Source organism: Polistes canadensis, unplaced genomic scaffold, assembly GCF_001313835.1.
Source record: "Polistes canadensis isolate GaletaPanama2010 unplaced genomic scaffold, ASM131383v1 scaffold_1, whole genome shotgun sequence".
NCBI lineage: Eukaryota > Metazoa > Arthropoda > Insecta > Hymenoptera > Vespidae > Polistes > Polistes canadensis.
Genome location: NW_014569548.1, coordinates 1,384,253 through 1,398,544, shown reverse-complemented (window position 1 = coordinate 1,398,544; position 14,292 = coordinate 1,384,253). Strand labels below are relative to the sequence as shown.

The 14,292-nt window shown below is 27.5% G+C and overlaps 4 protein-coding genes across 4 annotated transcripts; 3 read left to right on the top strand and 1 right to left on the bottom strand.

The window, feature by feature from the left end:
* Positions 1–26: 26 nt before the first annotated feature.
* On the bottom strand, positions 27–1,307 carry LOC106793827 (ribosome-recycling factor, mitochondrial). Its single transcript, XM_014761063.1, has 2 exons — positions 624–1,307; positions 27–427 (listed from the first exon to the last, which is right to left on the bottom strand). Exons 1-2 carry the CDS (start codon positions 1,238–1,240, stop codon positions 184–186), a joined length of 861 nt encoding a protein of 286 aa, XP_014616549.1. The 5' UTR covers positions 1,241–1,307; the 3' UTR covers positions 27–183.
* Positions 1,308–1,394: 87 nt separating this feature from the next.
* LOC106793755 (anoctamin-1) lies at positions 1,395–6,258 on the top strand. The gene is made up of 11 exons (XM_014760937.1): positions 1,395–1,911; positions 2,183–2,473; positions 2,568–2,693; positions 2,773–3,252; positions 3,536–3,929; positions 4,004–4,236; positions 4,331–4,528; positions 4,599–5,028; positions 5,139–5,344; positions 5,422–5,709; positions 5,894–6,258. The coding sequence occupies exons 2-11, from the start codon at positions 2,189–2,191 to the stop codon at positions 6,206–6,208; spliced, it is 2,955 nt and encodes a 984-aa protein (XP_014616423.1). The 5' UTR covers positions 1,395–1,911; positions 2,183–2,188; the 3' UTR covers positions 6,209–6,258.
* A 716-nt stretch (positions 6,259–6,974) lies between these two features.
* Positions 6,975–9,877, top strand: LOC106793761 (sorting and assembly machinery component 50 homolog B). The gene is made up of 8 exons (XM_014760951.1): positions 6,975–7,148; positions 7,417–7,470; positions 7,613–7,693; positions 7,754–7,972; positions 8,201–8,415; positions 8,496–8,874; positions 8,982–9,276; positions 9,367–9,877. Exons 1-8 carry the CDS (start codon positions 7,128–7,130, stop codon positions 9,549–9,551), a joined length of 1,449 nt encoding a protein of 482 aa, XP_014616437.1. The 5' UTR covers positions 6,975–7,127; the 3' UTR covers positions 9,552–9,877.
* Positions 9,878–9,984: 107 nt separating this feature from the next.
* Positions 9,985–13,820, top strand: LOC106793820 (palmitoyltransferase ZDHHC6). The gene is made up of 7 exons (XM_014761051.1): positions 9,985–10,176; positions 10,432–10,613; positions 10,697–10,781; positions 10,852–11,126; positions 11,195–11,407; positions 11,478–11,665; positions 11,763–13,820. The coding sequence occupies exons 1-7, from the start codon at positions 10,122–10,124 to the stop codon at positions 11,902–11,904; spliced, it is 1,140 nt and encodes a 379-aa protein (XP_014616537.1). The 5' UTR covers positions 9,985–10,121; the 3' UTR covers positions 11,905–13,820.
* Positions 13,821–14,292: the final 472 nt, after the last annotated feature.

Sequence of the window (14,292 nt, the reverse complement as noted above, 5' to 3'; positions counted from 1 at the left end):
GCATAATACTTTGTATAAAAATAATATAATATATATTAAAGCAGTATATTTTTATCTTATACAAAGAGTTCCAAAAAATGGCTCTAGTATTGCATTTACATGTAATCCTATTAGAATCATAAGAAATAAGAAATAAAATTGTACATAACACTAATATAGATCTAATATTATTAGGCTATAGATCTAATGTTCATCACCCATTAATTCTTTTTGTTTAGTTTCTAGAATTTTTTCAGCTTTTTCAATATATTGGTTTGTATAAACATCTATGTACCCTTGAACTCTTAAGCTTACATCTTGTGGTAATTTGTTTACATTTTTAACTTTTTTTATATACTCAGTGCGTACCTCCTTCATATCATCACGACATTTAATATAAAAAGACTTTGCACTCTTTGACAAACTCTCTCTATATTCTTTTGTCACTCTGTAAGTTTTTAAACCAAAAAGTGCATATAACATATTGTACATCATAGATATATTCAAAGCGTAACAGAACATGTATCATTATTTGTATGTGAATAATCAAGCTTCTGAAGTATATTTCACGTGTTCTGTTATACCCTGTATCTTCTAATAAGTGCATACTATATGACATAAAACATAACTATTTGGAAACTTACTTGGGAATAGGAATATATATCATGGTACCATCCTGTTGTGGATTCAAATTCATTTGATTCTTGGTAAGAACTTGAATAATATTTGGAATATATTGAGGAAATGCACTCGCATTCAATATAACCATCTTAGGTGTTCTACTGACTTGTACAAGTTCTTGAAGCAAGTATTGGGTTCCATCAAGTTTGACTGGCAATTCTTCAATCGCTCCAGCAGCAGACCTTACCGACACATTCTTAATATAATTATCTTTTAATCTATCCATTAATTTGTCAAGTTGCAATGTTAATTTTTCAACATTTACTACTTCTTCCATTTCACGAAAATCTATATTCTTTTTTTGTGTAGTTTTCTTCTTATCTTTTCCACGATCCTTGCTTTTGGCTAACATAATTGTGGTAGAAAATGCCCTTGCATTTTCCAATCTATTCGTGCAACTGCAGTATTCAATATGCGCAATACTATGTTGTGATGGTAATAATGCTATTTTGGTCTTATTAAAATGTGAAATATTATTTCTTGGTGAATACATTATCAAATTGTGTTTCGACCTCATTATTGAAATTGATATTGATTTAAATAGATTAACACAACGTTTAAGTCCTGTATAATTCCACATATTTAATTGTATTATTACTGTTCTCTCTGATTTGATTAAAGCATAAACGTATTATTAATATTATTAAGGATGCAAGTTTGTTTCATCAATTAATATCTAATACATTACTGCAACTGTCGTTAATTTATTGGATATATGTAGACTTTAAGGTTAGAGTACGATAGAATTGGGAATGTATCTATTTTTATGTATAAGCACGTTTAGCTTTATCCTAAAGTATCAACGTTTGTTTACTCAAGTTAAAGTATAAATTATTACACGCACTTACTGTTAGAATTCTCCTAAATTTTTCCTTACTCCTGATTAATTCTATAAAACATAAACAAGTTATAAATATTTACCGCCACAAGATTGAATTTAATTTAAATTAAAATGGTAGAAAATTCTTATATTATGACACACACAGGATAAGTTTACTCCCCTCCACTGTAATTTTATATATCCAATAAACGACTGGATGTAAAGTTGTACTCGTGACGTTCAGCAAGTTCACCGAGACCTTTTTTGTCAAAATGTATTTAAGATTGATAAAATGCTTTGTAACATAACCCTAATAATTTGACACGTGTATTAGACGTATATATATTTAAAAGTAATAATGATTACTTTGAAGAATCGTTGGTTATTAATTTTAGTGCATAAAAATTGGTCAATTTTTTTGTATTAATTTGGTAAGTTTTATATTACACAATATTAATTTTTGGTTATTCTAACGAAAATCTTTGTACTTTAAAAGATTATTATTATTACTATTATTATTATTATTATTGTATATTATATATATATAATACACACACATACAACAACATATATATATACAATATATATATTTATTTAAAATAATCTACTCAATAGAACAAAAAATAAAAAGCTTATTTTTGTCTTTATGCAATATAAATTCTCTTCAGCTTAAAAAGAAAGTTTCTATTCTAATCTTTTCAGTAAAATATGGATGAAGAAGATGAAGCTTTTATCAAATTAACGCAGCAGTGTGAAAGTCATACTCCTGCGTTGAGTGTTTATCATTCTTTACAAGATAATTTAAATCATGGATCAGAACAAACTATCTATCGAAGCCCCAGAAATACATTTTATGAAGATGCTATAAGTATGAATAGTTTACACAGTCAAACACCAGCACAATGCAATGATTCCTCGAATAATGATGATATATTGCCTATTGATATCGAAAATAATGAAGTTATCATGAATGGGAGCTTTAGCGAAATAAATGTATATTCTTATTGATGCAGTATATGTTTTATTAATTCTTTTTCTTCATTTACTTTATAATATGCAACATTAATATTTTTAATCTTCTTTATAGCAATCCGATAGTTCTACAAGATTCAGTTTATTTTTTAAAGATAAGATTCGTTCTGTTGATTTTGTACTAGTTTGGGATGATTTTGATGGAGAAGCACAAACATACCGTAGTGTGGAATTTAGACGGGTATGAAACCTATATGCCTATTATTATTTAATTTAAATTAAGTTATGCATGCTCTATTTATACATAATATTATTTATAGGTATTTGAGACAAATCTATTAAAAGAAGGATTGGAGTTAGAATATGAGCCAGTAGAATCAAATGGTTTGCATTTTATAAAAATTCATGCTCCTCGAGAAGTTCTACGACGATATGCAGAAATATTAAAACTTAGACTTCCCATGAAAGAAATACCTGAACTAGTAAATCCTCCAACATACAATAATGTTATAATCCACGAAGTGAATTCTCTTTTTAAAAGAATTATGAAAAATTATTATGTTGATACAACTATTTTTCCAGCAATTAAGCATAAATTTACTGCTATATATAGTCGAGATAAAGAATACTTATTTGATTTAGATTCCCCTAACTTTTTTACTTCTGCTATACGATCAAGAGTAGTTCAGTTTATTTTGGATAGAACACGATTTGCTAAAGGCAAGAATGATGACTTTGCATTTGGTATTGAACGACTTATTTCTGAAAGATCGTATGTGGCAGCATATCCATTACATGATGTAAGTTGTATTCTCAATTTTTCATTACTAACAACATAAAGATTTCAATAAGTTAAATTTTCAAGTCCAGGGTAAGTTTTTTTTATTAACAAATAGTGTGGCATAAAGAATCAGCAAATTACCATAAAAATATTACCATGGATGGTACTTGTTAATAAGCAATAATCAAAGTTAAGAAGAAATATAATAACAATTTTGAATGTTTCTTTGTACGTATGTTAAATTTTATGAAATATATATTTTGTAATATTTTTATTTTAAGGGAAATATTTATTATTCATAGGGTACCCTTCATACTATGGATTCTATGCGATATCTTTTGTATAATGAATGGGCTAGTGTAAGAAAATGTCTCCATTATCAACCATTAGACTATGTTAAAGAATATTTTGGTGTTAAAATCGGATTGTACTTCGCTTGGTTGGGGTTTTATACACACATGTTAATACCAGCTAGTATAGTTGGACTCCTATGTTTTATATACAGTTGTGCTACATTATATTCTAATGAACCTAGTGAAGATATATGTAATGCCAATAATACTATTGATATGTGTCCATTATGTGATCATTTTTGTGGATATTGGGATCTAAAAGAAACATGTTTACATGCTAGAATAACATATTTATTTGATAATCCTTCTACAGTCTTTTTTGCAGTATTTATGTCATTATGGGGTAAGATAATTTTAAATTAGATTACTCGAAGAATAACTTTTTATGGAAATATAGTAATGGTATTATAATTACAGCCACTCTATTTTTGGAACTATGGAAAAAATATTCAGCTGAAATAACTCATAGATGGGATATAACAAGTTTAGATGCTCAAGAAGAACATCCTAGGCCACTCTACTTAGCAAGACTTGCACATATTAAAAAAAAATCTCTTAATATTATTACAAATACCGAAGAACCAAAAGTTCCATATTGGAAAATGAAACTTCCTGCCAAAATTCTTAGTTTCTCTGTTATTCTCTTAATGGTATATTTATTTAATATGTATATATACAATACTTTATTTTAAACTTTAAATATATCATAACACACAAGTTATCATTTAATAATTTCACTTGCAGATAGCAGTAGCAATGGCTGCTGTACTAGGAGTAGTACTATACAGAATGTCTGTTTTAACTGCACTGAGTTTTTATGGTCATCCTATGGTTACTAGTTATGCTATATTATTTACGACAGCCACTGCGGCTTCTATTAATTTAGGATGTATTATAGTTTTTAATTGGGTTTATGTTTGGTTAGCTGAATACTTAACAGAGGTAATAAATCAATATTTATATTGGATTAAATACAATTTGTTTTAATAATAACAAACATTTATTATTTCAGATCGAACTTCTTCGCACACAAACTGAATTTGATGATAGTCTGACTTTAAAAATATATTTACTCGAATTTGTGAATTATTATGCTTCTATATTTTACATCGCATTTTTTAAAGGAAAATTTGTTGGATATCCAGGAAATTATAATCGTTTCTTTCACTTTCGACAAGAAGAATGTGGTCCTGGTGGTTGCCTAATGGAATTATGTATTCAACTTAGCATTATTATGATTGGAAAACAAGCGATGAATACAATTTTAGAAATGTTATATCCATTATTTTTTAAATGGTTGAATACGTTGAAAGTTCATGTCGGTACTCGAAAAATGTCGAAAGAACAAAAAAATGCTTCCAAGAAAGATCCTCAATGGGTTAAAGATTATAAATTAGTACAATTTGGACCTAGAAGTTTATTTCCAGAATACTTGGAGATGGGTAATATAAATATAATTAATTATATCTTAATGAATTTAGAATATAGGTTACAGTTTCGTTGTTTGATAACATTTTTTCTAATTCTACCATTTAAAAATATATTCTTTCAGTATTGCAATATGGATTTGTTACTATTTTTGTTGCTGCTTTTCCACTTGCACCATTTTTTGCCTTATTAAATAATGTTCTTGAAATGCGATTAGATGCTAAAAAGTTATTAACAATGTTTCGCCGACCTGTTGGACAGCGTGTTACAGATATCGGTATATGGTACAGAATTCTCGATTCAATTTCTAAAATATCAGTTATAACTAATGTAAGTAATCGAATTTTCTTAATGTATTTTAACATATGTAAAAAGATCTTTGCTGTAAATCTACTATCTAATTTCAGGGTTTCATCATTGCTTTCACGTCTAATTTTATACCACGTCTAGTTTATCTAATGGCAGTTTCTGATAATTACAGTTTAGAAGGCTTTTTGGATTATTCTTTAGCAAAATTTAATGTCAAGGATTTTGAAAATAACACTCAACCATTGAATACAAATAATCAACGAACAGTGGAAATCTGTAGATATCCAGATTTTAGGGAACCACCATCGTCCAAAAATAAGTACCAATATACCATTACATTTTGGCATATTTTGGCAGCCAGATTAGCTTTCATTGTAGTATTTGAGGTATGCTTATTATTAGTAGTTAGTCCCATTGTATAAAGAATAAATAGATCAGTTTACAAATTTTTTAAATTAAATGCTTATAAATAAGTATAACAGATATATTATTAATAACAATAAATTAAAAATTATCATTAAAAAAAGTAATTATACCACATTATATATAGGTAATTTGTATTATTTCCAGAATATAGTAGCCATGGTTATGATTCTTGTGCGTTGGTGCATTCCTGATATTAGTCCAAAACTACGAGACAAGATACGCCGTGAAGCATACATAACTAATGAAATTATTATACACCAAGAAGCATTGCGTGCAAGTTCACAACCAAATACAAGTACAGACAATTCTCAGCATTATGTTTTAAGTAATGAAAGTGCAGATAGATGGAATAGAGTTATGAGAGGATCATTATCCAATTCTGAATTTGATTTAGAAGTTCATGGTAGTCCTGTGTCTCCTATTTCTACAACATCTCGAGTTGGTCCAGCTGCTTTATAAAGTTTTGGATACAAATTTTTATGGCGTGTAAATTTAATTATTTCTTTAATACTCGCTTTATATATATATATATATATAATATATTTTAAGTTATACTTTTATAAAACATTTTATCTATTTGTAAAATAAAATTATCTGAATGTTCTTCTATCTTTCTTTTAATAATAGCATAAGATGATTCAGAACATAAAAAAATAATAACACTACTTTTTTATACTATATCATTAAATGCAATAATTAGGTTGAATATATAGATTATAAAAACTTAGGCGAATCTATTAGTTAAATAGTTAACAAATTTCGTCTTTTATTATTCTATTACATCTTTTAGAATTGTATTTATTTTTTGAATTCTTTAAATGTTTAAATAAATATTGTATATGTTATAACATGTATGTGTATTATAAAAAAAAGATTCACTTGTTATATATATATATAAAGCCTACTGTTAAACTCCCTAGCGGACACAGAATGAAATATTCTCGTAGCGTTGCATAGATCATAATTAGCTGCAATAGATTCAATTCCTTATTACAAAATTAAATGGTATATTATCATAATTTCTTTTTCAACGTAATTTTCTTATTTAAAATGTATTAGTTACTGTATCATATACTGTATATTACTACTCTAAACTGTTATATGTATTTATGATCAATGTTTCTCTTGAATTTTTTTTGCATTATTGCAACAAAGTATCAACTTGTCATTGCGCCACTGCATTTTTTGTGCATGTATGGAATTAAAGTTGTAGACGGTCTTTCATATTGAAAGTTACGGTTCTTAACACCAACTCTAGTTTGTTCTATGCTTAATTTAAAAAATTAGAGACGTGTTTTTATAAATACAATTATTCACAGAAACGTTTATATAAATTTCATTGTTACTTTCTTAAACCAAGTTGTGAATAAAAACAAAAATGGGAACTGTTCATGCCAAGGTATATAAATAATATGTATTAATCTGTACATCACATAACCTTAAAGATAAATTGTTAGTTTACGCGTGGTAATTATTTAAATCGTTCAATTGATAATTTTCATACATTATCAATATATATTGTAGAAATCATATAAAATGTCATATACAGATGTAAATGTATATATAATTAAATTAATTTTTATTACAAAAATCTCATTCTAAATTAAGATATGACGACTTACAAGTCATTTATAACATGACTTCATAACGTTGTATTAATCTTCTAGGATCTGGGTACGCCAAAAAATATGGGTCAACGTTTTACGAGTAAAAAGATGCATGTAATAATATTTTTTATTTTCATTGAAATTAAATCTAAATCCTACCATACAAAACTTTTTAAAATAACTGAAAGTTTTAATAGAAACATTTTATAGAATTTAATTATTTAAAAATAATTTATTATACAATTTTTTATTTCAGTCAGATTATAATAATACACAACAGGATTTTGAGAGGAAGAAACATGTACAGACACAAGCATTAGATCTACAAGCAATAAAAGTAAGTTATTATTACTCGATAATTATATTAAAAAATTACTGTCTTTTCTTATTTTAATAGGCACGCGTTGATAAAATACACATTGATGGACTTGGCCGTACGAAGGACGATATTATAAAATCACAAGTTTCAGAACTCTTTAAAGCTCATGATTTTCAAGACGTTATTGTGCGTGCTCATAAAGTACGAGGAAAACTGGAAGCTTTAGGATGCTTCAAGAATATTGGAATCTTCATCGATATAAGTGAAGGTCCTAATGCTACCCCAGAAGGTGTAGAAGTGGGTCTATATAATTACACTAATTCAACAAAGAATAAGTAATTTCTCAGATTGAAATTTCATTTAAAGTATAATTACAATAGATTTTACAACGTAACATTTGGGTTTTGTCAGAAATACATATGAATGTCTTCAAAAAATAATCATCTAGATATGCATATGTATGCATACATTCGCGTGTGTGCGTGTATTTGTATGTATAAATCTAAACATTATAAATCTAATTAGGTAACTTTTACTGTCCGAGAGATGAGTCGTCTGATGGGGTCAATAAACACAATGGTGGGCAATAATGAAGGATCAGTTCTTATTGGTGCAAAAGCACCTAATATCTTTGGAAGAGGAGAAAAAGTTCAAGTAGAGTATTCATATGGCAATAAGAGCTCAAGTAATATAAATATCTCTACTATTAAACCACTTATAAATGATTGGTTGCATACAATGTAAATATAGTCAACCAGTTTATTTTTCACACATGGTATATAAAAGGTTACATAATTTTAACGAGTTAAATAAATGTTAGATTAACAGGTAGTTTATATGGTACCTCAAGTAATTTTCCATGGTCTGGATATACGGAGAGAGATAATGGGCTTTTACTGGATGTAGCCTGGTATACAGGAACAATAAATACATTAAAGCACAACTTTCAATATGAAGCAGCATTTAGACAAGTATCGTGCTCTAGACAGGCATCGTTTAGTGTTCGCGAGCAATGTGGCCCAAGTTTAAAGTCAGCCTTAAGACACATTTGTTCACTCGATAAAAGGGATGCTAGACTATTTCCAACTAGAGGAAATTTTATCCAATTTTCTAGTGAAATTGCAGGCTTAGGTGGAGATATCGGATTTATAAAAAATGAACTTATGATGCAAAGCAATTGGTCACCACATAAATATCTTGTTAGTATGTTCATATGTTTCAATTGATTATATATACAATTTCATTCTATGTTTAAAACATCTTAATATATTTTGATTATTTATTTGTATATCTTTATTTAATATAGACGTTCCAAGTAGCTGCTCAAGCAGGATTATTAAGAAGCATTAATAATGATATGAAAATTAGTATTATTGACCACTTTTTCTTGGGTGGACCCTTAAATATTAGAGGTTTTGATATGAGAGGTTGTGGCCCTCGCAGTGAAGGTAATGCTATAGGCGGTGACGTATATTGGTCAGCTGCTTTACACGCTTACACACCTCTTCCATTCAGGCCGGGTCGTAATGGTTTTGGTGACCTATTTAAACTACATGGTTTTATCAATGGTGGTAATCTTTCTAATTTTACAGCTAAACTTGGTAAGGTTTTATATAAATAATATAATATATTATTTTTCATTTAGTATTATATATATATAAAAATTTTTAAAGATATCATTTCTTTTTCAGCTAATAATTATAAAGAAAATATGAAGATATTTACGGAAAATGTTCGTTGTTCTGTTGGAGGAGGCATTGCAATGGAGCTAGGAAATGCTGCCAGAATAGAATTAAATGTAATAATGCCTTTATTATTTGTTAGGAGTGATGTATTGCGACAATTTCAATTTGGGATTGGTGTACAATACTTATGAACAAATTATATTTTTATATAGTAATTGTACATCTTGTATTGATGGATACAATTTATTCCATTGTAATGTAACAATTGAACGTTTGAACAAAACCTGATATTAGAGTACAAGCGAAGCTTACGATTTCATATCGCTGATAGTTTATTAATTGTCTACATTGTAGACTAATCAAATATGTCACTTATTCATGTCTATTTGTAGAAAAAAACAAAATGGAGAAAGTATTTAAAGAAAAAGCATTTTTATGAAAAGGAAAAAATATTATTTCTTATTTTTTGTTGAAATAATATAAATTGTTGAATAATAAATGCTATATTTATTTCTTACGAATATTTAATTAGTATTTTGAATTAAGCGCCATTTTCTACTATTTTCTAAAACGATGTGAATGTCGAATTTAGTATCGCCAACTTTGCGGATCAAAAACTAATTGGAATTCGTTGTTTCGAGACCATTTGTCAAAGATTTTGATAGATGCGTTCTGTCAATAAACTATTTAATAATCTATTTTATTGAATTTTAAACAATTACGAAGAATTTTTAACCCTGTTCGGATGGTATTATAACAATATGTGTATCGGTCCGTTAAAAAAAATATGCCATTGGGGACCGCTTACTGCTTTAGGTACGTCAGTTAACATTAATAACTTATTAAAATAAAATTTCTTTTATTGTCGTATAATAATTTCTATACCGAAAAAGTAAGAAGTTATACAGAATTATATTGTTTTTAAACTATTTTATATATTAACAATAAATGTTTCGTGATATTTGTAAAAATGACGAAGGGCTCCACCCGTTTTATTCCAAACATATTTTTTCGCGGGAAATTCAAATGATTTCTATAAAAAGTTACTTAAAATATTATATTTCTTTTTAGGAATTATAAAAATTATCACATTAATAACAATACATTGTAGTAGACAATGGTGGCCACCTCAAGAAAGCCTTTGGGCAACAGCAAATTTTTGTTTCTTTTTTTTCTTTAGCGGATCAACTCTTTTTCATTTCATCAGTGCAATTTTTGAGGGGCCTGGATTTTTACCATTAAAATGGAGGCCGGTAATATTAATTTAAATTAATTGCAAAGTTTGAAAAAACATTTTAATAAGCTATCCATTTTGATTTCTTATTTCTTTTTCTAGGAACAAGCCACAGATGTTCAATTTTTACAATATTGTACCGTTTGTCAAGGATACAAAGCACCAAGGTCTCATCATTGCAGAAAATGTAAGTTCTTCGTTTATCAATAATAGAGACAATAACTTGGTACATAAATATAATCTTCTATCATTTATAGGTGGTCGTTGTGTTATGAAAATGGATCATCATTGTCCATGGATAAACAATTGTGTTGGTCATCATAATCATGGACATTTTACAGCATTTTTGGCTAGTGCAGTTGGCGGTTGTTTCATTTCCACCGTCATACTAATTTCTTGGATTGTTACTGTATTATCATTAAAGCCTATACCATTTCCACCACCTTCTGTTTTTACTTTGATTTTAGTTATTTTCACCATCGGTTTATCAATCGGTGTGGTTCTTACTGTAGGAATGTTACTTTACTTTCAGGTATGTAATCAAAATTTAAATAAGCAATTTTTAGTTCATTATGATTATATTATTTATGTTTTTACCAGATGATGTCTATTATAAAGAATAAAACTGAAATAGAGGATTGGATATCAGAAAAAGCATATCATCGTAGATTTGGTACAGATGAAAAGTTCATTCATCCATATTCAAAGGGGTGGCTATTTAATATGAGACAAGTTTTTACATGGGATTGTTCTCCTGTAGGTGATGGTATAAATTGGCCTGTGATCGATGGCTGTGATCAATACACATTAACGGTAAAATATAATCTTTCTTTTAATTTGTTTCGGTTTCGTACTCATATTTAAGAAAAAAATATTACTGTAGAAAGAGCAATTAGCACAAAAAATGGATAAACGGAGAAGGGCACGTAGATATAGGATAATAAAACCTTCTTCTGGCTCGTGGTTACCAATTCAACATGGTTGGGGGGTATTGTGTCATCCTCCTTATACAGACGAAACACGAATTAAACTAAATGTGACAGATATTGTGATTGTCACACGTTGGCGAAGGTATTGTTTTATTTAAATCAAAACATTTTCATATTTAATCTTTTGTTAATAGAATTATTTTAAGTTAGAAGAATTTCTCACAAATTTATTATTGTAGATATTGGTTATTTGGAGAAAAGGAACAAAAGGCTATAATTGATTTTCCCATAAAACGAGTACGAGGATGGTTCCCGCGACCATGTGCAATTGAACTCATAGAAAGTAATCAATATACTTTGACATCATCTAAATCTGATTAAAAATTTATTTTAAAATGATAGTGCTTTTAGATATAGAGTGAAAAATAGAAAATAAGTAATGCCATTTCTACCGTAGAATTAAAAAAAGGTAATGCCTAATGATTTTGTGACATTTGAATTCATTCATACTGTTAGATTCATGTTAACAAGCTCTATTATGTTACAAAGAAAAACAATAAGAAACAATTTTATATTATTAAAAGAAACAGAAGTAGTACTCTGAAAATTACTGCTTTTTTCTTAGCATTGCTAGAAGGTATTTTTTTCAAACTAACTCCTTTGAAAGTATTACCTATTTTAATTGCACGGTCAAAGTACAGTACTATATTTTCAGTGGTGTACCGTTTTTTAACGTGAATATGCATCAGCCATTAATGTCATTTTAACAAACAATAGACAAGAATGTTCTATATGTATTTATATTAAGATGCCATAACTCATATATGTATATTGCGTAAAATCTAAAATAATCTAACTCAGGTTTAAAGCACTTTATATATTCTCATAACATTTAATCTTTTAAATTAAATAACAGATAAATTCTAAGGTTCAATATTTTGAAATAGTCGTATAAATTTTTAATAGTAAATTATTATTTATATTTTTAAAAAGATTACAAATAATGAGAATTTATAATATAAAAAAATCATGGTAATTGTTTTTATGTATAGAAGAAAGTATATCTAATTAACATGTCTTATTGTACTTTTAGTTTAGCCGTAACGTGAGCTGGTATTATTACGTATGATCACTAATTCCTATGACAATAAAATATAAGATATATTCTTAGAACGTGAACCGTAAACACTGTTCTCAGGGATGTGTTTTCCATGTAGAAATTAAATAGTTTTGATCATTAATCTGAACAAATGAACAAATGTTCATGTAATAATAATTCTAAACTATTATATCAGACACGTTAAATTTCATTTATTTGTATTTTTATACATTAGTATAACATAACGATTTTAAGTCTGTGATACTTTTGCTATTATTTTTTGTATTTGTATTGAATTAAATGACAAATATGTAGATTTAAAAAATATTCTTATGTTGCTCGTGTGTAAAATTAACATTTTTATATTAAACTTAATACATACCAATACCTACACATATGTAATTTACAACGATAGATAAAAACAGTACGATAATCTAATTTCACACAGAATGATTTAAGGAAATTCATTTTATGTGACATTATTAAAAATTATATCAATTATAATTGCAATCTGTCAATATGTACAATAAGATTTATTATATGCGTCTAAGATATTCTTTGTAATTATTTTCTATTAAATTATGCGATGCACATACACTCACTTTAAAAGTAGTATAAAATAAAAGAGGACCATATGATATGTGAATAATTTGTACAATTGTATTAACATGAAGTTCATGTTATGATAAAAATAGAGTATTCAAATATCTGTATGAAGTTAATTATTGTAATTTCATTATATTGTTCTTTATTATGTGAATAATTAAAGCATTATATACTCTTTTTATCAGATAATATTGTTTTTCTATAAGTACTCTTATATAATGTATTATACTAATTCTTTTTCGGAAGAATATAGTATTAACGTTATACAACAACAAATAGACATAATGAAAAAGCATCTATATATGTAAGTATGTCAATAACATAACACGACAGTCAAACATCGGACGAATCGTGTAACGATTGGTATGTAAATATAAAACCCACGTCACGGCGAGTGTGGCATTCAACAGTGAAAGGGTCGGATTAGCTTCTGCGATTAGAGAACTCTCTGCTTGAGTGCGTTATTCAAATATTCGAATTGTTGCAAAAATATATTTAATGAAAGAATATTGTAATATTGCAAAATGTATATTTTATAGCCATGCTTACACTGCATTTCAAACATTGCTTCAGAAGAAGTAGAGAAACAACAAATCACAGTATTGATTTATTAATAGAATTATAATATTTTTGTTTTTCATTTCAAAAGATGAGTTTCAAATTACAGTATTGTTAAAATTGTATGGGCCCACCATGCAGTCTGTATCCCATATACGTGCCAAAAATAAATTTTTAATTTCTCAGTTCGGTAAAGAAACTCTTGGGACACTTTGTATATATGCAAATCATATGACATAACACATAGGATCCTATTTTTTAATTATTCATATAATTATATATTTTTAATTTAATTTTGACAGATTTATTCTGGATGCATATCATCAATGAAACCGATAGTTTGATTATCGGAAAAATTATTAATTTATATTTCCGAAGATGAGATAGGAAAAAATGATCAAAACAATAGTATAAATAAATGATTAACATATTACAAAGGATCTTTTTGGCCTAATTTAATGAGAAATAAAATGAAACGATGAGATCAGATTAAAAGAGTAAAGAAG